The sequence below is a fragment of the Stenella coeruleoalba genome (genome assembly GCF_951394435.1).
Source record: "Stenella coeruleoalba genome assembly, chromosome: 14".
In the NCBI taxonomy this organism is placed as follows: domain Eukaryota; kingdom Metazoa; phylum Chordata; class Mammalia; order Artiodactyla; family Delphinidae; genus Stenella; species Stenella coeruleoalba.
Window position 1 is genome coordinate 63,877,392 of NC_137160.1, and position 22,563 is coordinate 63,899,954.

Consider the following 22,563-nt stretch of genomic DNA (forward strand, 5'->3'; position numbering starts at 1 on the left):
TCGAGCTTCAGGTGGTGTGAAAGGTGGGGCTGGGTTGAGCCCGGGCCTGTCTGACTCCAGAGTCCTCTGCTCTTCCTGGTCCACTGATGATTTGTTGAAGCAACCACCTACCAAATCAAAATATTGTTTCTGTGTATTATATATAAAATAAATGTTGAAGAGAATGGTTGGGGATTGAAATATTCTGCTTTTATCGCCCATAGGAAGGTTCAGCAGAGAAGGTTCAACAGTAGAATAAGCAATATAAGTCACAGTATGCACCTTCTAAGAAAAGTTCAGACCGGTTTCCGGGTTTCTGTCGGCGCAGACTTGTTGCTGTCAGAGGGACTCCTCGCCTTGCTTCTGTGTGCTGGCCCGGTGGGAGGCCTTTGCTCTGGTAGGAGCTTGTTTGCAGATGTGGAAGTGACACTGAGTCAGGGAACTGGTCTCTTCTTTGCTGGAAGGCTGGGTTGTTCTCAAGGAGGGGTGCCCCTCACTGTGGCCTGGGACCCCTGGCCCAGGTGCCTGGTGCTCTCTGGAGGTTCTCAGTCTGTGGGTCCACGGGAGTCAGGCACCCCTCACTCCCCCCTGCGCCTGGGACCCACACCCTGGCCGAGTCCCCAGAATTAGTAGCCTTTCCAGCCAAGCTCTGTTCCTGTTGCTTCCCGAACCACCTGGGGGTTCCTTCCTTCTACGGCTCTGCCTGCGTCTCCCACGGGGACACCTATTCTCTTCACCCCAGGGTCCATCCTCCCCCTCCCTCAGGGCTGGTGTCAGCCTCTCCCGTGAAGCTGTTGGCCTCTGCTGTAGGCGCCCCCCACACCCCCGCAGGTCCCCAGAGCAGCTCCGCTCTCTTAACCCAGCTTCAACAGCCAGGAAGACCTTCAGCTTTACTTTCTGTAGTTCTTTAGGGGCGCATTGTGCTTTTTTCCATTTAGCAAATAGGAAATTACACCATGATATTAAATATCCCTTTTTTTTTTAAAATATGCCTTTTTTAAAAACTGTACCAGCGCCCCCTACCTTGACACTTGCCGTCCATAGCATTGATTTAACATCTGAAGCAGCCATGACTCAGACCGCTGATTTTTCCTTTGTACATCTGTCTGGATTTCATTTTTCTTTTTTGTTGTTGAAGTATGGTTGATTTACCGTGTTGTGTTTCAGGTGTACAGCACAGTGATGCAGTTATATATATACACATATATATGTTCTTTTCCAACTTCTTTTCTCTCTCTTTTTTTTTTTTTTTTTTGCGGTACGCGGGCCTCTCACTGTTGTGGCCTCTCCCGTTGCGGAGCACAGGCTCTGGACGTGCAGGCTCAGCAGCCATGGCTCATGGGCCTAGCCGCTCCGCAGCACGTGGGATCTTCCCGGACTGGGGCACGAACCCATGTCCCCTGCATTGGCAGGTGGACTCTCAACCACTGCGCCACCAGGGAAGCCCTCTCTTATATGTTTTTATAAAATACTGAGTATAGTTCCCTGTGTTATACAATAGGTCCTTGTTGGTTATCTGTTTTACACATAGTATGTCTGGATTTCTTAAAGAGGACCATGGCCTCACACTGATTAGGAACCACTGGCTCCTGAGGGCTTCTCAGTGTGTGAGGATTACCCAGGGAGACTGTAAACAGTCGAATATCAAAGAAGGAAAGAAACAGAGACTTGGTTAATTCTTCCCCGGCTCAGATGTGTACACTGCATTGTGAGACGAGGGCGTGCTGTGTATAATGTGTCCTGCTCCCTGTCTCTGCTCGGGGACCAGCAAGTCTCCTGATGGGGCCAGACTGTGTCCCCTGCTGGTGCCCGTGGGGCTGTCGGGCAGTGGTCGCTTGTGCCCGATGCCACGCTTTGGCCTAGAGTGTTGCCGACACGCCAAGTTCTCCCTCTGGGCTTTGAGGAGTGCAGCCCTCTCTCTCTCCCTCGCCACTCACCCTGCCCAGGAAGCCCGCTCCCCACCAGGAGGGGGACGTGTGAGTGTCTGGTTCTCCTTCCCCAGTGTCTCTCTCGGCCTGTCAGCATCGTCCCATCTGCCTGAAGCAGCCGACCAACTGCTCTCGCAGAACTGACGCAGACCTTTGTGGGCGTGTTTTGTCAGTCCCTGTGGTTCTTGGCTTTGGTCTTCCCAACTCCGTTCTGGAGCTGGACCCCTCTTTCTCCCACCATCCGTCGGATGTTCCAACTCTGAATCGATGTGGTCTCCTTGCCATTCCTCCCCCCGTTCTTCATCTTCAGTTACAGGCTGCAGTCACGCTGGAGGGTTTGTTAGGCCTTCAGATGAACCCGTCTCTCTTTTTTTTTTCCTATAAATTTATTTGTTTAATTTATTTAGTTTTGGCTGCATTAGGTCTTTGTTGCTGCACGTGGGCTTTCTCTTGGTTGTGGTCCGCGGGCTTCTCATTGTGGTGGCTTCTCTTGTCGCAGAGCATAGGCTCTAGGCGCGCGGGCTTCAGTAGTTGTGGCTCACACGGGCTCTAGAGCACAGGCACAGTAGTTGTGGCGCAGGGGCTTAGTTGCTCCACAGCATGTGGGATCTTCCTAGACTAGGGTTCGAACCCGTGCCCCCTGCATTGGCAGGCGGACTTTTAACCACTGTGCCACCAGGGGAACCCCCGTCTCTTCTCTGAATGACTTGAGTCGGTCTTCAGCTTGTTCTCGGTGGAGGCGTGATTGGCATTTCGGGCTGATCAGTTCATGTCTGCGGGACTGTCTTGTGCATCTCAGGACTTTCAGCGTCCCGGCCCCCAAGAGTGTCAGTGGTTCTCAGCAGCTGTGGCTCTGGAGGGTGTTGGGAAGCTGGGTGGAGCTGTGTCACAGGCCTGGCATCTAGTGGGCAGGGCTCAGCGCTGCCCTGTTGAGAAACTCCCAGGGGCTGCCTGGCATTCCCTGAAGATGACAGGACTGGATGGCCGGCTTGTTTGTCTTGGTTTCTCTTACTTCTGCCTTATACCCACTTCTTGTTGTTTAGAACTATGCAAAGGCACCTGCCTCGTCATCTTTGCTGAGCGTCACTTGACAGCGAGGTGACTTGAGCTTACCCGGTAACCGTGCTCCGGGTTTCCCAAGCCTCCCAGCTCTGCTGTCACAGCATCACCATCTTCTCCTGCGGGTGGTGGGGGGCAGGGCGGGGGGCAGGGTTGCTGTCCTCGCACCGAACAGCTCCCGTCTTTGTTCCCGTGTCTCTTGATATCAGAGCATGATAGTTGCCCGCCCTGCACCCCTGCCAACACGCCACTCCTCCGTTTCTTGAGCAAGGTTGTTTCTCACTGCCAAGTTACGGTGGACAGTCCTACCTGCCACGTTTTTGTAATTTCCTTTGAAATGTACCTCCTTGTGTTTATTACCCATACCTCGTGTTGTTAGTGTGTGGATTTCTGAAGCTGTAAAGTATATTTATAGATTATTTTAAAATTTATTTTGTCCTATGAATATTGAATCTATTCTCTGTTGTTTCTTCTTTCTTACTCTTTTTTTTTTTAATTTTTTGGCCTTGCTGTGCGGCATGCGGGATGCAGGATTTTCTTGAGCAGGGATTGAACCCGTGCCCCCTGCAGTGGTAGCATGGAGTCTTAACCACTGGACCACCAGGGAAGTCCCTGTTTGACTGCTAATTTCACAATTCTATCTGGAATTTTTTCCCATCTGTATTTGGTTTAAACATTTTTTAGCTTGGTAGGACTCAGCGCTACGGGACATGGTCTCTTCTGTTTCTAGACAAGAATCTTACTCTAGTGCCTTGAGCCGAGGGCCGGAAGGTCCCAGCACATAGAGAGCCCTGTTTACCCCAGGGCCTCGCCCCTCTCCAGTCCCCTGCTTCCCATCTGATCAGTCACCGGATCACTAAGCAGATATTGTATTTGTGTGTGACGGTGGGCTCCTGGGCTTCCTGACCCCTGCCGTGCGCCTCCTCTTTTGGAGCTTACGTTCTGTTTGGGGAGTGGACCAGAGTGGGAGTGTGGGTGTGAGATTTGTTTCTTCCCCTTCCTGAATGTGCCCAGGCTTCATAATCCCCAGGGGAGCCTTTCCAATGAGCCCTGGGCATTAGTAGGAGGACCAGCTGACAGCTGGCAGGTCGGGTGGTCTCTCAGGTTCCAGGCTTCCCCTCCTGCGGGCTCAGGAAGAGGGGCCAGGCCACCCCTTCCCCCACTGCTGGGGCCATGGCCACTAGCATCTTCCTCGTGGAAGCTGAGCATTGCTTAGAAATGGAACTCATCCTCTCACTGTGCAGCTTGCTAAAAATCCCCATTTCTCTCCACCCCACACCTGCTAGACCAGAGTTTCTGGGCCTGGGGCCCAGGCCGACGAGTGTGGTGGGCAGCTAGGGCTGGCAAGCAGCAGTCTTCCCTGTGGGAAGAGACTCAGCCTGGCCCCTGCCACCAAGCAGCAGCGTGTCCCACCTGTCTCCTCTGTGCAGTCACTTGACGTGCTGTCCTCCTTATCCTGCCCCGTGCCAGGCACACCTGTAACATCGGCTCAGCCCCCTTTCTCGGGACTCTTCTCCTTCCTTATCTCGTATCCCCCAGGGTGCCTTGTACACTGGCCGTTTGATGGGAATGTGGCACGCAGAGGATAGGGCGGCTGGTTCAGAGCCTCTGTGCCATCCTGCGCCACGGCACCAAACATGAAGGGGTTTCCTGGTTCTAGAGGGCTGCGGGGGCCAGACCAGCGAGGAGGAAGCCTGGGCTGTGGGACGCCATCCTGTGGGCCCTGCGGAGGAGGCAGGGCTGGGCTGGGTGGTGCTGTGGGGTTGGAGAGAGAGGCATCCAGGAGATGTGGAGGACGCTGTTGTGTCGTGGACGAGAGCCGGGTTGGGGTGTGGTGGGGGAGCGCCTCACTCTAGGCTCTGAGGATGGAGGAGCATGGGGGACCCAGGTGGGCGGGTGGCTGTGCAGTGGGTGGCTTGGGCCATAACGCCTGTTGGACGGTCACTCGAGTTGTTGGGGAAGCGGTGGGAAATGTCAGGCTAGTGCAGGGTTGAAAAACAAGTGACAGACAATTCTAGGCTAGAGACGGGAAGGGCCCTGATGTCGCCTGGCCGGCCGTGCTTTCTGGATGAAGTGGCGTTTGTATGATAACAACCCCTCATATATTTGCAAGGCGTTTTCTTGCACATAGCATGGTTCCCCCTCCTTGTCTACATCTTTGGGTCTCAATGCCCTTTTGCAGCAGAGGAAACCGAGGCTTAGTGAAGGTTTCCATCCTCCCCCACCCCCCCTCCAGCCCCAGACTGGGTCGTCGGGCCCCAGCCATGTGCCCTGTGGAGGGAGAGACCTTCTGAAACTGCACTCCGGCGTTGGGTGGAAAACTGTGGGTTTGTTTGCTTCTCTTCCCCAGTTCCATTCACCTTTACACGGAGGCAGCGCTTCATAGATCTGGGTTGGAAGGAGTCAGGTCTTCAGCACCTGGCCTGTGCCCCTGCTGCGTGGGGACAGCCCATAGGGGAGGGGATCGTCCACTGGGGCTGTGGGTTCACCGAGGTGGGTGCTTGTCTTGGCCTGGGGTACGGGTCAAGGGGGCCACTGCGGCTCCAGGCCTCTTAACCAGGCCAGGGCATCTAGCCATGCTCTGAGATGGCCTTGGTGGCGGTGTCGGCACTTGGTTTAATTTGAGGGAGCCAGGAGGGATCTAACGTGTGGTGCTTTCCCCTATTTGACACCCCTTTATGCTTTGTCAATCAACAGGAGCTTGAAGAAATCCGCAAATGTGGGATGAAAAACTTCCGTAACATCCAGGTTGATGAAGCTAATTTATTGACTTGGCAAGGGCTTATTGTTCCTGTGAGTATTGAACACCTCCACTTCTTACCAGATTATTCTTTACGCTGATGTGTGTGCTACGGGCTTCTCCCTCTGCTCCCAAGGCGGCTCTGACTCTAGGCGGCCAGCAGGTGCCCGAGGCGGCTGTCGCGGAGGCTCACAGGGCAGGGCCGTGAAGGGGAGCCCATCTGGGCTCTGGTCTCCTGACATTCTGAGGTCCGAGCCTTCCAGGCCTGTGAGGGTCGGCCCGGAAAGGACGTGCGTCTGTGCTCCTGCTCTTCCTTGGCTTCTCTCTGCCTGGCCGCGTTTGTCCAAACGGGCCGCTTTCTCCGACCTCTCTTGGGAGATAGCGGGTGTTTTCATCCATGTCTTCTCTTTGCTCTCCTGCTTGGGTTTGCGTCTGTGTTTCTAACCCTCTGGACACCTGTGTTCCAGGTTTTATTCTTGGGACCCTCCAGTCTGTGCCTCCCATTGGTCTCAAGTCCCTTTGCCTAGTGGCCCCCCAGTGTTTCTCTGGGGCATCTGCCCCCACGCCCCACTCCCTGTCGCCCATACTTCCTTTGGTTGCTCGGGCCCTCTCCTCACCGCGGCTTCCTGTGGCCTCCCCGCCCTCTGGATTCCGCATCTACTCTTTCTGCAGCCCTTCATCTCCCCGTCCAGAGGCTTGTCCCATGCTGACTCCAGCTGTGACCCCGGTTTCCCTGCCCTCCCAGAACTGCTTCTGGCAGCACCTGGCCCACGTCCTCAGCCCCGGCTCGGCAGGTCCAGCCCTGGCCCTGAGGTCCTCACTCCTGTCCTGCCACTTCCTCTCAACTCTTAGCCATGGCTCTTGTCCAGCCTCTTGCCTTTCTCTTGCTCTGTTTTGTCTCTTGGGGACCTTGCTTCTTCCAGTGTCAGGTCATTGGGTTCTTGCTGGACGTGGAGGGGTGCGTCTTGGCCTCTGTTCCTGCCCATCTTGGCCTCTGCTCCTGCCCGCTTGCCGGAGGCAGCCTTACTTGGACGTCATGTGCCTTCCATGTCCCCGGCTTGCGACAGAGACCCTCTGTGCCAGTGACCCCCGTTCCTTCCTGTTCTTCCCACCCCCCGCCACCTCCTTTCATCCCCCCTGCCCTGTGCCTCACCCCTCCCCCCGCACCCCCCCACCCCGCCGCCCAGTGTAAAATCTCTCCTTACGAAGAGATGGGTCACTTTGCCAGAGCCGAGCAGAGAGCACGCTGACCAGAGATGCTTCCTTCTTGACACTGGTTGTAGGTCATGCTTTTTTAACAGTCCCTGGAACTTGAACAGCAAATATTGGATTTGTAGTTTATTTTTATAATCATTTGGATAACTAAGGAAAGATATGCTTTATAGTGTTTCAGTGCACACCAAAAATTATAAACCTGGCAGCGTCCAGCCTGGTTTTGCCCCCAGCCCTTGCCCACTGTGGGGACATATTAGATGTTGAGTGGAAGGATGGCCAAGACCATCTGACCCCTGGCACTTTCCTAATTGAGATTTTGTTTCCTACTGATAAAATAGGTGAATAGTTAAGATGTGGATCTTTTGAAAAATAATAAGAATGACCGGGACAGTTTTAAGCGGTCAGGCTGGGCAGCCTACCGTGGGAGCTCAGTAGCCGGCTCCAAGGGTAGGTGGCTGTCTGGCAGGCGTCTCCCTGGTGTCGCATCGGCAGAGCCTGTGGAACGGGCGACTTCTCATTGAGCCCCGGGTGGAGATGGCTGGTAGAGTCCCAGTGGCCTGGGCCAAGGCTCCAGGCAGTGTCTGGAGCATCTGGGGAAGCTGTGCCTGGAGACAGGGCTGTGGCCAGGGCTCCTCTCGCCCTGCTCACGCTGCCTCTTCCTACTTCTCTGGCCCCTGGGTTGGCGTGAGGAGAGTTTCAAGGAAGCAGTTGGCAACTGCTCTGTCCAAGGTCCCCACTAGTACCCCACACCTGGGCCTCGGGTCTTCCTGCTCTGTAGGGGCTGGGTCAGCAAGGGGTCTTCTCCCCAAACTCACCTGGGATCCATCCAGCTGGAGTGAAAAGCAGGGCCAGGCTGATAAAGATGTGGCCCCCGGGGAAGTGGGCCTTTACAGCAGGGTACTTGCTGGTCCTGGGGAAGCCACCTGGCAAATCCACCCTGGTTGCAGTTCAGAGAGAGGGCAGGCCCAGACCTCAGGGGGCGATGGCGGGGGCACTTCATCGTTACCATGGCAGTTCAGGTTGATTCCCTTTAAACACTTGGTTTTTTTGTGTTTTTTTTGGGGTACGCGGGCCTGTCACTGTTGTGGCCTCTCCCGTTGCGGAGCGCAGGCTCTGGACGTGCAGGCTCAGCGGCCATGGCTCACGGGCCTAGCCGCTCTGCGGCATGTGGGATCTTCCGAGACCGGGACACGAACCCGTGTCCCCTGCATCGGCAGGCGGACTCTCAACCACTGCGCCACCGGGGAAGCCCTAAACACTTGTTTTTATATAAGATTTCTCCATTTAAAATTCAGATGTAAGGTCTAAGGAAGAAAAGAATCCCATAATCCCATTATGAAGAAATTCAGTTTAGTGAGTTTTTGGCACATGCCCTTCAGGAACAGGGGCCTAGTGGTGAACCTTCTTGAGGCTTCTCTCCCAGTGGGCGTGTCCACCCCTAACCGGGTGCTCACACCCCCTTTAATGGGCCAGTTGCTGATGTCATAATTTTATCATTATTTGGTCATTGCCTTGAAACTCTTCATGAACATAAGTTTTAGTAACTATCCTATAGCCCATGTTTTATAAGTTATAGGTGTACAATATAGTCATTTTTATTTTAGATTCTGATCTTAAGATACAGTATTCTGTATTATATATTCCATTAGGATCAGGGTTGTACTATATTTAAGGAAAAACCATCTTTAGGGCTATATATGTTGTCAAATTACTTTCCAGAAAGGTTGTGCTAGTTTATACTCCTACAGGTACTGTCTGCACAAGTGCCCACAAGTGCCCACACGTGTCCTTGGCTGTTGTGGAGGTTGCTGAGCATTTTTAAAGGGGGTTCTGAGTGTCACGTGCTTCAGCACCCAGGCTGTGCGGTCCCGCTGCCCAAGGGGAGAGCTCCAGCCCTGCCCCTGACGGGAGGGGTGGTGATCTTGGGCCAGCTACACAGTTAGTCCCAGCATCCTCACCTCTAAAAGGAGCGCTTCCCTTCTGGCTGTTGTAAAAGTTCAGTAAGTGCACATGTTAAATGCTTAGTCTCACTCGGGGGCTCTCTGGAACGCTGTTTGCCCTAACAGAGGGTCCATGAAACAACACGCAGGAAGAAATTCTTGTCAGTTTGATAGGTGCAAAAGTTCTCAGCTTGATATGTGTCTTTGTCCCATTTGGGCTGTTGTATAACAAAATACTAGATAGCTGAGCTTATAAGCAACAGAAATTTATTTCTCACAGTCCTGGGAGCTGTAGGTCTGAGATCAGTGCTAGTTGGGTGAGGACCTTCTTCTCACGAGTCACAGGCTGTTGCTCGCATGGCAGAAGGGGCACCAGTCCCATTCGTGAGGGCTCTGCCCTGGTGGTCTAATCCCCTCCCAGAGGCCCCACCTCCCCACACCATCACCTTGGGGGGGGGGTAGGTTTTTGTTTTTGTTTTTCTGGCTGTGTTGGGTCTTCGTTGCTGCACGCAGGCTTTCTCTGTTTGTGGTGAGTGGGGGCTACTCTTTGTTGTGGTGCGTGGGCTTCTCGTTGTGGTGCCTTCTCTTGTTGTGGAGCACGGGCCCTAGGTGTGCTGGCTTCAGTATTTGTGGCTCACGGGCTTAGCTGCTTTGTGGCATGTGGGATCTTCCTGACCAGGGCTTGAACCCGTGTCCCCTGCATTAGCAGGCGGACTCTTAGCCACTGTGCCACCAGGGAAGTCCAGGGTGGTAGGTTTTGACATAGGAATTTGGAGGGACACAAACATTCGGACCATAGTAATTTGTATTTAAAATTTTGTTTTTGCAGTTGAAGGTTTTTTTACTTATTTATTGACTGTTTATGTCTTTACAGTCTATTATCTAATAAGGTTTTAGTATGTTTGTCAAATTGCAGGAATTCTGTGTATTAATCCTTTGTGTCTGGGACAAATAATTTTCAGCTTAGTGTTTTCTTTTAAATTTTGTTTATTCAAAATTCCTAATTTTAAAGTTTCTCTTTTAAAAAATTTAAAAATTTTGCTTCATCAATTTTTTTTATTGTGGTAAAATGTATGTGACGTAAAATTTGCCATTACAGAACTTTTTAAGTGTACAATTCAGTGACATTAATTACAGTCAAAATGTTTTGCAGCCATCATCACTGTATTTCCAAAACTTATCACTCAAACAGAAATTCTGTAGCCATGAAGTAATAACACTCTGCTCTCCTACCTCCCAACCCCTAGTACTCCCTAATCTACTCTCTATGTCAATGAATTTGCTTATTGTAGATATTTCACATAAATGAATCATATAAAGTTTGTCCTGGGCTTCCCTGGTGGCGCAGTCGTTGAGAGTCCGCCTGCCGATGCAGGGGACATGGGTTCGTGCCCTGGTCCGGGAAGATCCCACGTGCCGCGGAGCGGCTAGGCCCATGAGCCATGGCCACTGAGCCTGTACGTCTGGAGCCGCAACGGGGTGGCCACAACAGTGAGAGGCCCGTGTACCACAAAAAAAAAAAAAAAATTGTCCTTTTTTATCTGGCTTATTTCACTCAGCATAATTTTTTTCAAGGTTCATGTACATCATACCATGTATCAGAACATCGTTTTTATGGATAAATAATTTTCTTTTATATGTCTACACCACCTTTTTTTTTTTTTTTTTTGGCCTCGCCTTGCAGCATGCAGGATCTTAGTTTCCTGTTCAGGGATCGAACCCATGCACCCTGCAGTGGGAGTGTGAAGTCTTAACCCCTGATATGCAGGTATCTGCCTGAGTCCCATCTTCAGTTTTTCGGGGTAATATGTAGAAGTGGAATTGGCTGAATCACATGGTAACTCTGTGTTTAACTCTTTGAGGAACTGCCAGACTGATTTCCGCAGTGGCTGCACCATCTTACATTCCCACCAGCAGTGCACAAGGATTCCAGTTTTTCCACATCCTCACCAACAATTATTTTCCTTTTTTTTTTTTTAAAGTTATAACCATTCTAGTAGATGTGAATTGGAATCTCAATGGTGGTTTCGATTTGCATTTTCCTCATGATTAAGGATGTTGAACATTGTTTCACGTTTTTATTGGCCATTTGTATATCTTTGGGGGAATGTCTAAAGTTCTTTAACCCCCCCTCCTTTTAAAAACATTTTATTTATGTATTTATTTTTGGCTGCATTGGGTCTTCATTGCTGCTCGCGGGCTTTCTCTAGTTATGGAGAGTGGGGGCTACTCTTCATTGCAGTGCGTGAGCTTCTCATTGTGGTGGCTTCTCTTTGTTGTGGAGCATAGGCTCTAGGCGCGTGGGCTTCAGTGGTTGTGGCACACAGCCTCAGTAGTTGTGGCTCGCAGGCTCTAGAGCACAGGCTCAGTAGTTGTGGCGCATGGGCTTAGTTGCTCTGCGGCATGTGGGATCTTCTTGGAGGGCTCGAACCCGTGTACCCTGCATTAAAGACTTTTTTTTTAAGAGCAGTGTTAGGTTTGCAGCAAAACTAAGAGGAAGGACAGATATTTCAGGTATACCCCTTCCCCCCTCCCCCACATAGTCTCCCCCATTATCAACATCCCCCACCAGAGCCGGGCATTTGTTATAACTGATGAACCTATGTTGGCACACCATAATCACCTAAAGGGCACAGTTTACATCGGAGTCACTCTTGGTGTTGTACATCCTGTGAGTTTGAACAATGTATAATGACATGTATCCACCATTAGAGTATCATATAGAGTAGTTTCACTGCCTCAGATCCTATGTGCTCTGTCTGTTCAATCCTTCCCCACTCCTGGCAAGTACTGATTTTTTTTTTTTAACTGTCTTCATAGTTTGGACGTTCAAGACTGTCGTATGGTTGGAATCATACAGCAGCTTTTCAGATTGGCTTCTTTCGTTTAGTAATGTGCAATTAAGATTTCGTTGTGTTTTGATAGCTCATTTCTTTTTAGCACCAAATAATATTCTGTTGTCTCAATGTACACAGTTTGTTTATCCATTCACCTCCTGAAGGACATTTTGATTGCTTCCAGATTTTGGCAGTTCTGAATAAAGCTGCTATACACATTCTGAGTTGGGTTTTTTGTCTCTTTGTCTTTGAGTTAAAGGAGTTCGTTATATATTCTACATATTAAACCCTTACTAGATACATAATTTGCAGATATTTTCTCCCACTCGGTTGTCTTTTTACTCTCTTGACTGTGTCCTTTGATGCACAAAGTTTTTAATATTCATGAAGTCCATTTTACCTATTTTTTCTATTGTTGCCTGTGCTTTCAGTGTCATATTTGAGAAACCATTGCCAAATCCAAGGTCATGCAGGTTTTGCCCTATGTTTTCTTCTGAGAATTTTTAGTGTTAACTCTTGAACTTAGCTCTTTGTTCCATTTTGAGTTTTTTTAAATGGTATAGGGTAAGGGTCCAACTTCATTCTGTTGCATGTAGATGTACAATTTTCCCAGGACCATTTGTCGAAAAGACTGCTTTTTCCCATTGAGTGATTCTGGCATCCTTGTCAAAAATTAATAGAGCTAGAAAACTAATAAGGACCTACAGTGTAGCACAGGGAACTCTACTCAGTACTCTGTAATGGCCTGTATGGGGAAAGAATCTAAAAAAGAGTGGATATACATATAACTGATTCACTTTGCTGTACAGCAGAAACTAACACAACATTGTAAGTCAACTATACGCCAGTAAAAATAAAAAAAATAATAGAACATATATGTGAGGGTTTAATTCTGGACTCTCAATTCTGTTCCTTTTTATATTATTTATTTGGTTGCACTGGGTCTTAGTTGAGGCAGGTGGGCTTCTTAGTTGCAGCTCGCAGGCTCCTTAGTTGCGGCACAAGGGCTCCTTTAGTTGAGGCAGGTGGGCTCCTTAGTTGCGGCTCCAGGGCTCCTTAGTTGTGGCTCACGGGCTCTTTAGTTGCGGCATGCATGTGGTATCTAGTTCCCTGACCAGGGGTCAAACCCGGGTCCCCTGCATTGGGAACATGGAGTCTTATCCACTGTGCCACCAGGGATGTCCCTCAGTTCTGTTCTGCTGGTCTGAATGTCTGTCCTTATGCCAGTACCACACTGTTTTGATTACTGTAGCTTTGTAGTAAGTGTTTGAAATCAGGAAATGTGAGTTCTCCAACTGTGATCTTTTTCAAGATTGTTTTGACTATTCAGGGGCCCTGTGTAACTGGGCAGGACCCTATGGGGCCTTCCCGGAGCAGACCCCTCCCCCATATCCTCTCCTTTAGCTCCTCCCTGAAGTACGTAGATAAAAGTATCTGATGCACATTTCTTGAGTTGTTTTACAGTTGCTAAAACCACCACCAAATGGAAGAAATTAACTACTTGATGACCATGAGTAGGTAGCTCCCAGACCTACTGGTGCCTAAGGATTGATAATGTTAACCCCTGTGACACTACCCTGTTACCTCACCATCAACCAATCAGAATTTTGCACAAGCTGATTACATACCCTGGGACTTCCCTCCCTCACCTGACCTTTAAAAATGCTTTCCTGAAACCCATTGGGGAGTTCGGGTATTTTGAGCACTAGCTGCCCTGGACTCCTTGTTTGGCACCCTGCACTTTCCTTCACCACAACTCAGTGTCAGTAGATTGGTTTTACTGATTATGGGCAAACAGACCTAAGTTTGGTTCAGTAACACCTTGAGATCCCATATGAATCTTAGGATGGGTTTTTCCATTTGAAAAAAAAACATTATTGAGGTTTTGAAAGAGATTATATTGAATCTTTAGATCACTTTGGGTAGTATTGTCATCTTTACAAAAGCAAGACTTGCAGTCCAGGAACCCAAGATGTCTTTCCATTTATTTAGGTTTTCTTTAACTTCTTTCAGCAGTGTTTTGTAATTTTTGGTGTACAACTTTTACACCTCTGTATTTTTCAGCTCAGGATGAAAAAACAAAACCGAAACAAAATCATAGCCTGGGTCACTTGAAACAACAGAATTCAGTTTTCTCACAGTTCTGGAGGCCAGAAGTCCCAGATCAAGGTCTGGCAGTAATCAATGATCAAAAACCTCCCAACAAAGTAAAGTTCTGAATTGGATGACTTTTCTTGGTGAATTCTACCAAACATTTAAAAAATTCGGTTGGTTTCTGATGAGGACTCTTCCATAGCCTTCTTGTTGTGTCTTCATGTGGCCTTTTCTCAGTGCACGGGGAGAGAGAGCAAGGGTGCTCTCTTTTTTTTATTTTGGCCGCACCACGCAGCCTGCAAGATCTTAGTCCCCCGACCAGGGATTGAACCTGTCCCCTCAGCAGTGAAAGCATGGAGTCTTAACCACTGGACCACCAGGGGAGTCCTGGGAGCTCTCTTCTTTTTAGGATACTAATGCTGTCAGATCAGGACTCTACCCTGTGACATCATTTAACCTTAATTACTTCCTTACTCTCTAGCCACACTGGGGTTAGGGCTTCAATATAAGAATTCGGAGGGGACACAGACATTCAGTCTGTAACAGCCACCTCGGTTAAATTTATTCCTAGATATTTTACTCTTTTCGGTGTTACTGTAAGTGGAATTGTTTCCTTTATTTCCTTTTCGGATTCATTGTTGTTCACTGTTAGTGTACAGAAATGTAACTGATATTGGCGTGTTGATTTTGTATCCAGGAACGTTGCTAAATTCATTTTTTCTAACAGTTTGTGTATGAATAATCTTTAGTTTTCTATGTATGAGATCAGTTCATCTCTGAATAGAGGTAGTTTTGTTTCTCCCTTTCCAATTTGGATGCCTTTTATTTCTTTTTCTTGCCTGATTGCCCTGGCTAGAACTACCAAATATTGTATTGACTATAAGTGGCAAAAGTAGGCATCCTTGGGACTTCCCTGGTGGTCCAGTGGTAAAGAATCTGCCTTCCAATGCAGGGGACGCAGGTTCCATCCCTGGTCGGGGAGCTAAGATCCCACATGCTGCGGGGCAGCTAAGCCTGCGTGCCACAACTACTGAGCACATGCACCTCGACTAGAGAGCCTGCGTGCTACAAACTAAAGAGCCCACGCGCTGCAACAAAAGATCCCGCGTGCCAGAACTAAGACCTGATGCAGCCAAAAAAAAAAAGTGGGCATCCTTGGGAATTCCCTGGTGGCAGTCCAGTGATTAGGACTCGGGGCTTTCACTACCGGGGTCCAAGTTTGATCCTTGGTTGGGGAGCTAAGATCCCGCAAGCTGTGTAGTGCAGCCAAAAAATAAAAAATGTTGGCATCCTTGTCTTGTTACTAATTTTAGGAGAAAAGCTTTCAGACTTTCACCATTCAGTGTGACGTTGGCTGTAGGTTTTTCATGTTGGCTGTAGGCTTTTTTCATGTTGAAATTTCTTTCTATTCCTAGTTTATTGAGTGTTTCATCACAAAAGTGTATTAGGTTTTGTCAGATACTTTTCTGCATCAATTGAGATGATCTTTTTTCCTCCTTCATTCTATTCTTTTCTATTCTGCACACACATGGTGTGTTGATTGATTGATTTTTGTATGTTGAACTATCCTTGCATACCTGGGATAAATCCTACTTGGTCATGGTGTACGATCCTTTTAATATGCTGCTGAATTTCAGTTTGTTAGTATTTTGTTGAGGATTTTTGCATCAAAATTCATATACTTTTCTAATAGTGTCTTTGACTCTGATATCAGGGTTATGCTAGACTTGTAGAATGAGTTAGAAAGTGTTCCCACCTCTTCAATTTTTTGGAAGAGTTCAAGAATGATTGGTGTTAATTTTTTTAATGTTTGGTAGCATTCACCAAGAAAAGCCATCCAGTTCAGAACTTTACTTTGTTGAGAGGATTTTGATTACTGGATTACTGATTCAGTTTCTTTACTACTTATAGGTCTATTTAGATTTTTTCTCAATTCAGTTTTGGTAGGTTGTGTGTTTCTGTGAATTTGTCCATTTCATCTAGGTTATCCAATTTTTTGGTGTACAACTGTTCATAGTATTCTCTTGTAATCCCTTTCTATTTCTATAATAAATGTAATGTTCCCACTTTCATTTCTGATTTTAGTAATATGGATTTCCTCTCTTTTTTCCTTAGTCTAGCTAAAAGTTTGTCACTTCTGTTGATCTCTTCAAAGAACCAACTTGTTTTCATTGATTTTTTTTTCTCTATTTTTTTCCTGCACTGTTTATCTCCTCTGTAATTGTTATTACTTACTTCTTTCTTCTGGTTTTGGGTTCAGTTTGTTCTCTTCTCATTTTTTAAGGTATTCAGTTAGATTATTGATTTGAGATCCTTCTTTTTTGTTGTAGGCATTTACAGCTGTAAATTTTTCTCTGGGCACTACTTTTGCTGCATCCTTAAGTTTTGATGTCTTGTGTTTATCATCTCAAGGTATTTTCTAATTTCCCATGTGATTTCCTTTTTGACCAATTGGTTGTTTATGTTTAATTTCCTCATACTTGTGAGTTTTCCAGCTTTCCTTCCATTATTGATTTCTAGTTGTATTCCATAGTGGTCAGAAAGATATTTGTTGATCTTCTGTCTTGTTCTGTTATTGAAAGTGGGGTATTGAAATCTCCAACTATTATTTTATAACATATTTCTCCCTTCAGTGCCATCAATTTTTGCTTCATATGTTTTGGTTCATAATTTGTTAGTTGCGTATAGGTGTATAATTGTCATATCTTCTTGATGGATTGAACCTTTTACCAATATATAATGTCCTTTGTGTCTTGTACTTTTTCCGTCATTTACTTCTAACCTCTTTGTGTCTTTGTATGTAAAGTGAATCTCTTATAGGCAGCATATGGGTGGATTGTGTTTTCTTATCCATTCTGGCAATTTCCATCTTTTAAGTGGAGAGTTTATTCCATTCACATTTCAAGTAATTGCTGACAAGAAAGTATTTGCTTCTGTTATCTATTTGTTTTCTGGATGTCATGTATGCATTTTGTTCCTAAATTCTTCCATTATTGCCTTTTTTGGGTATTTAGTTGATTTTTTTGTAGCATATTATTTTGATTCCATTCTTCTTTTCTTTTCTGTATGCCTGTTAGTTATTTTCTTAGAGGTTACCTTGGGGATTACAATTAACATCTTAATCTTTTAACAACCTAGTTTGAATAATACCAACTTAATTTCAGTAGTTACAAACACTCTGGTCCCATATATTTCCATTACCCAACCCCTCATATTGTTACTGTCGCAAAGAGAAGTTACAAACCCAAAGTATAATAACCAATAATGTTGGGTTTTATATTATCTTGTATAGTTTCTTAACCATTTTTCTTTATTTCTTTTTATGGCTTCAAGTTACTGTCTAGTATCTTTTTATTTAGCCTGAAGACTCCCTTTTGTATTTCCTTTACAGAACATCTACTAGTGATGAATTCATTCCCTCTTTCTTTTTTAGATTTTTTTATCTGGGAATATCTTAATTTTGCCTTCATTTTTTAAAATTTTTTTATTATTTTTAAATTTTTTCTGACCATGCCACACAGCATTTGGGATCTTAGTTCCTTGACCAGGGCTCGAACCCGCTCCCCCTGCAGTGGGAGTGTGGAGTCTTAACCACTATACCACCAGGGAACTCCCTCACCTTCTTCTTCTTCTTTCTTTTTTAAAATTATTTATTTATTTACTTATTTTTGGCTGCATTGGGTCTTCGATGCTCCACATGGGCTTTCTCTAGTTGCATTGAGTGGGGGCTACTCCTCGTTGTGGTGCTAGGGCTCCTCATTGTGGTGGCTTCTCTTGTGGAGCAGGGCTCTAGGTGCACAGGCTTTAGTAGTTGTGGCACATGGGCTCAGTAGTTGTGGCTCGCGGACTCTAGAGCACAGGCTCAGTAGTTGTGGCATACAGGCTTAGTTGCTCTGAGGCATGTGGGATATTCCCAGACCAGGGCTCAAACATGTGTCCCCTGCATTGACAGGCGGATTCTACCACTGCACTGCCAGGGAAGTCCCTCGCCTTCATTTTTTTTTTTTTTTTTGTGGTACGCGGGCCTCTCACTATTGTGGCCTCTCCCGTTGCGGAGCACAGACTCCAGACGCGCAGGCTCAGTGGCCATGGCTCACGGGCCTAGCCGCTCCGCGGCATGTGGGATCTTCCAGGACCGGGGCATGAACCTGTGTCCCCTGCATCGGCAGGCGGACTCTCAACCACTGCGCCACCAGGGAAGCCCTCGCCTTCATTTTTGAAGGATAGTTTTTGCTGACAGTCTTTTCCTTTTAGCACCTTGAATGTGTCCTCCCACTGCCTTCTGGCCTCCGTTCTGGTTAGAAATCAATTGTTGCTGCTTTCAAGTTACTTCTCTTGCTGCTTTCAAGATTATCTCTTTGTCCTTTGATGATTTGACTATCTTGGTATGATCTCTCTGAGTTGATCCTGCTTGCAGTTCATTGAGCTTCTTGGATGTGTAGATTCATATCTTTTATGGAATTTTGAATGTTTGGGGTCATTATTTTTTTAAATATTCTTTCTGCCCCTTTACTCCTTATCCGTTTGTGGGCCCCCATAATATGTGTGTTGGTGTGCTAGGTGATGTCCCATATGTCCCTATGCTCTGTTCACTTTTCTTCATTTTTCTGCTCCTTAGATGGGATAATTTCAATTATCCTAACTTCAAGTTTGCTGACTCCTTTTGCTTGCTCAAGTCTACTACTGAATTACTCTAGTGAGTTTTTCATTTCAGTTATTGTATTATTCTCCAGAATTTTTGTTGAGTCCCTTTCTATAATTTCTGTGTCTTTATTGGTGTTCTCATTTTGTTTAGACATTATTTTCCTGGCTTTGTTCAGTTTTTTTGTTTTTTTTTTTTTTGGCTGTGTCGGGTCTTAGTTGTGGCGTGCTGGCTCTTCGTTGTGGTAAGTGGGCTTCTCTCTAGTTGTGGTGTGTGGGTTTTCTCTTCTCTAGTTGTAGTGCATGGGCTCTGTAGTTTGCAGCACTCAGGCTCTCTAGTTGAGGCTTGTGGGCTCAGGAGTTGTGTGCGGGCTTAGTTGCCCCACAGCATGTGGGATCTTAGTTCCCCAAGCAGGGATCGAACCCACATCCCCTGCATTGGAAGGCAGATTCTTTATCACTGGACCACCAAGGAAGTCCCTGGTTTTGTTTAGTTTTTTGCCTATGATTTTTTTTACCTCTTTGAGCACTGTTTTTTGGGGGTTTTTTTGGTTTTTTTGGCCACACAGCTTGCAGGATCTTAGTTCCCCAACCAGGGATCAAATCCGGGCCCATGGCAGTGAAAGTGCCGAGTTCCAATCACTGGACTGCCAGGGAATTCCCTCTTTGAGCATTTTTAAGACAGTTGATTTTAATTCTTTGTCTGGTAAGTCTAATGTCTGGGCTTATTCAGAAATAGTTTTTGTCAGTTTTTTTTTTTATCCTTTAAACGGGCCATACTTTTCTGTTTCTTTGTATGCTTTGTGATTTTGTTGTTGCTGTTGAAAATTGGACATTTGAATATTATAATGCGTAAATCAGATTCTCCCCCTCCCTGCAGGATTTGCTGTTCTTGAGTGTTAAAGGCTTCTCTTGTGTTCCACCAGTGTTTTGACTGAAATTTCCTTGAATGCCAGGAGCTTAAAAAAAGTCTCTCAGTCTTTGCAGATTGGTTCTGTGCTAGGGTACTTCTTGAACATGTAGCCAGGCCAGTTACATTTCTGCCTTCTTCACTTCCTGCTTTCCTTGAGCCTATGGTTAGCTGGTGGTGAAAGCTTCAGATCTTCTCAGTTCTTTTCTTAGCGTGTATCCTGTCCTAGGCATATGTGTGACTTTCTCAGCTCCGCAGTGTACCTGGGTGCTTCTGAATGCCCTGATATCCCTGGGTTTCTCTGTGGCTTTACCTCCTTGGCTTTATGCAATCTGTTGTGTCTCACCTGCCATCCTTTGCTGTAGGCAGCTGTGAGTTTTTCATGGCCTTACAGTCTTTTATTTATTTATTTATTTGGCTGCTCCGGGTCTTAGTTGTAGCACATGGGATCTTTGTTGCAGCATACAGGATCTTTAGTTGCAGCGTGCGGGGTCTAGTTCCCTGACCAGGGATCGAACCTGGGCCCCCTGCATTTGGAGTGCTGAGTCTTAACCACTGGACCATCAGGGAAGTCCCCTACAGTCTTCTTGAGCAGTTCCTGTGCTTTTCCCATGCTCTGTGGGTTCTGAGCGAGGCAAAACAGAGCACCTGTGTCAGCCCTCCGGGTAGCCCTGGACTGGTTAGAACAGACAGACAGTAATTTGTGACTAAGGTCTGCTCTGCTTCTCTGGAATGGAGGGCCTGGGTCCCACGTGGTAGTCAGAGGTGGCCATCATTCACCCATCTTCAAGATGCCTGTCTCCCAGCCAGGGAGCGGCCAGGCTAAGGGCAAGTCAAGTCGACACAAAGCTTTCCTACTGTGTTTTAGTTGCCTTTTTCTTGATTCTGCATTCACAGCCAAAGGTTGCTGTAAACCTTTGACTGTTTTCCAGAGTTCTGACAACGTTGGTTCTGACGGTTTCTGCAGTATTTTGTTTGTTTGTTTCTATGGAAGGATGGGAGTTTGGAGCTGCCTGCTTTGCCATTTTGCTGATGTTACACCCTAAATTTTTCTCTTTTAATCAGGAATGAGTGGATTTCATTAAAGGCCATATTACTGTCAATTAGGTTTTGTGGTGTGGGTTTTCAAAGTGGCCTGTTAATTAAGCCCCTCATTGCTTTCTGGATTAATTCCCCCTTCATTACAATGGACTGTTTTTAAATGTTCCAGTGTATTAAATTTCCTAGTCTTTAGTGTGCTTGCATCTGTGGTCATATGTGAGATTGGATTGTGTTTTCTGTGTTTAGTGGATTTTTTTTTTTTTTTTTTTTTTTTTTTGCGGTACGCGGGCCTCTCACTGCTGTGGCCTCTCCCGTTGCGGAGCACAGGCTCCGGACGCGCAGGCTCAGCGGCCGTGGCTCACGGGCCCAGCTGCTCCACGGCATGTGGGATCTTCCCGGACCAAGGCACGAACCCGTGTCCCCTGCATTGGCAGGCGGACTCTCAACCACTGTGCCACTAGGGAAGCCCTGTTTAGTGGATTTTGATAGATGGTTATACTGACTTCATGTATCAAGAAGTAGAAATTTCATTCTTTTTTCTGTGTTCTGATTTGCTAATTTTTGCTTTTATGGTAATTTCTGCTTTTATGTTTTGTCTTTTGTTTTCCTTGGTATTTGTTTGCTCTTTGTTTTTTTTAAATTTATTTATTTTATTTGTTTTTGGCTGCATTGGGTCTTCGTTGCTGCATGTGGGCTTTCTCTAGTTGCGGTGAGCAGGGGGCTGCTCTTTGTTGCAGTACGCAGGCTTCTTATTGTGGTGGCTTCTCGTTGAGGAGTACGGGCTGTAGGCACGCAGGTTCAGTAGTTGTGGTGCGTGGGCTCAGTAGTTGTGGCTCACGGTCTCTAGAGCACAGGCTCAGTAGTTGTGGCACATGGGCTTAGTTGCTCCGTGGCAGGTGTCATCTTACCGGATCTGGGCTCGAACCCGTGTCCCCTGCACTGGCAGGCAGATTCTTAACCACTGCGCCACCAGGGAAGTCCCTCTTTGTTCTTTTCTAACTTGATGATTTGAGTGCTTAGTTCTTTGGTGGGGGGTGTTCATCCCCAGTTGAGTTCCTTTCTTGCCTGGGCTGCTCCCTACCCATGTCATTGTCACCCTGGACTTACAGGGGTGCTGCTGCTGGTTTTACCTTTTATTGAGAAGGTAAGACATGCACACGTGACAACGTTTCAACAACGACAGTGTCTTTCTTCTGTCTGTGCCTCTGTCCCTCATTTGTAAAAGGAGCTGGTAAATGCCTGCCTCTTGTCAGTGTGTAGTCAGACTGCCCTGGATTTCTCTGCCTTTGGGCTTCAGAAGCACAGACTTGGGAGTCAGCTTTGTATTCCTGAGGCCTTGCATCTCCAAAGCTGTGTCAATAATTGTTTTTAAAATGAAATTGAGTTTTGTGGAGAGGCCTCGTACCGCCCTGGTGGTCACTCCACCAGCCTGTTGGGAGAGGACGCAGTCTCTCTGCCATCACAGTGTCTCTGGCCTCTGCACTAGCCCCGAGGCTCGCGCACCAGGTTCTGCTGAGCAGAGTGTTTTTGGGAATGAGCCTCAGGTACACCGATCACATCCCATTGCAGAAGCTGTAACTGCCTTTGCCTCCGTGCAGGCCATTCCGTCTCACAGGTTCTTTGAGCACCTCACAGGCCCTGGCTCCCCCACCTGGGCTCGGGCCCCAGCCTCTTTCGAGGAGCTTTTGCTCCCCTGTCCTGGGGCTGGGCTGCTCAAAGCTGACAATTGTTGAGGTAAATACCTGCTTGTTAACTTTCAGAGAGAGAGGCCTCCTCTTCTGTTCGTGAAGCCGTGTGTACCCCTTCCAACTGGTCATCCTCCTGCACCTGCGTCTTCCTGACGCTCTCTATTCTCTGGTCTCAGTGAATCACTCCCTCCTCTCTGTTCCCTCCACTCACAATTCATAGTAGTGAGGTCGCTTTTGACTGCAAGTAAGGAAACCCCCCACTTAGCGTGGCTTTGAAAAGGGAAAGTTGCTGCCCCTGACAGAGTCCTGGGGCAGGGGCTCTGGACTGGCAATCCAGCGGCTCGGCGAGGGGGAGCACAGACCTGCATGGGCTTCACAGTTTCCCGGAAGGAAGAGACGGTCTCTTCTTTTCTCTCTCTCTCCTTGAACTTTTTATTTTGAGATAACTGTAGATTTTCATGCAATTGTAGGAAATAACAGAGATTCCCCAG

The 22,563-nt window shown here is 47.2% G+C and overlaps 1 protein-coding gene across 1 annotated transcript in view; it reads left to right on the top strand.

The window, feature by feature from the left end:
* UBE2L3 (ubiquitin conjugating enzyme E2 L3) overlaps nucleotides 1–22,563 on the top strand; it is a 44,847-nt gene that overhangs the window by 8,000 nt on the left and 14,284 nt on the right. The window contains exon 2 of the mRNA XM_079943377.1: nucleotides 5,664–5,759. Within this exon, the coding sequence (XP_079799503.1) occupies nucleotides 5,664–5,759 (96 nt within the window). The remainder of the gene's footprint in view (nucleotides 1–5,663; nucleotides 5,760–22,563) is intronic.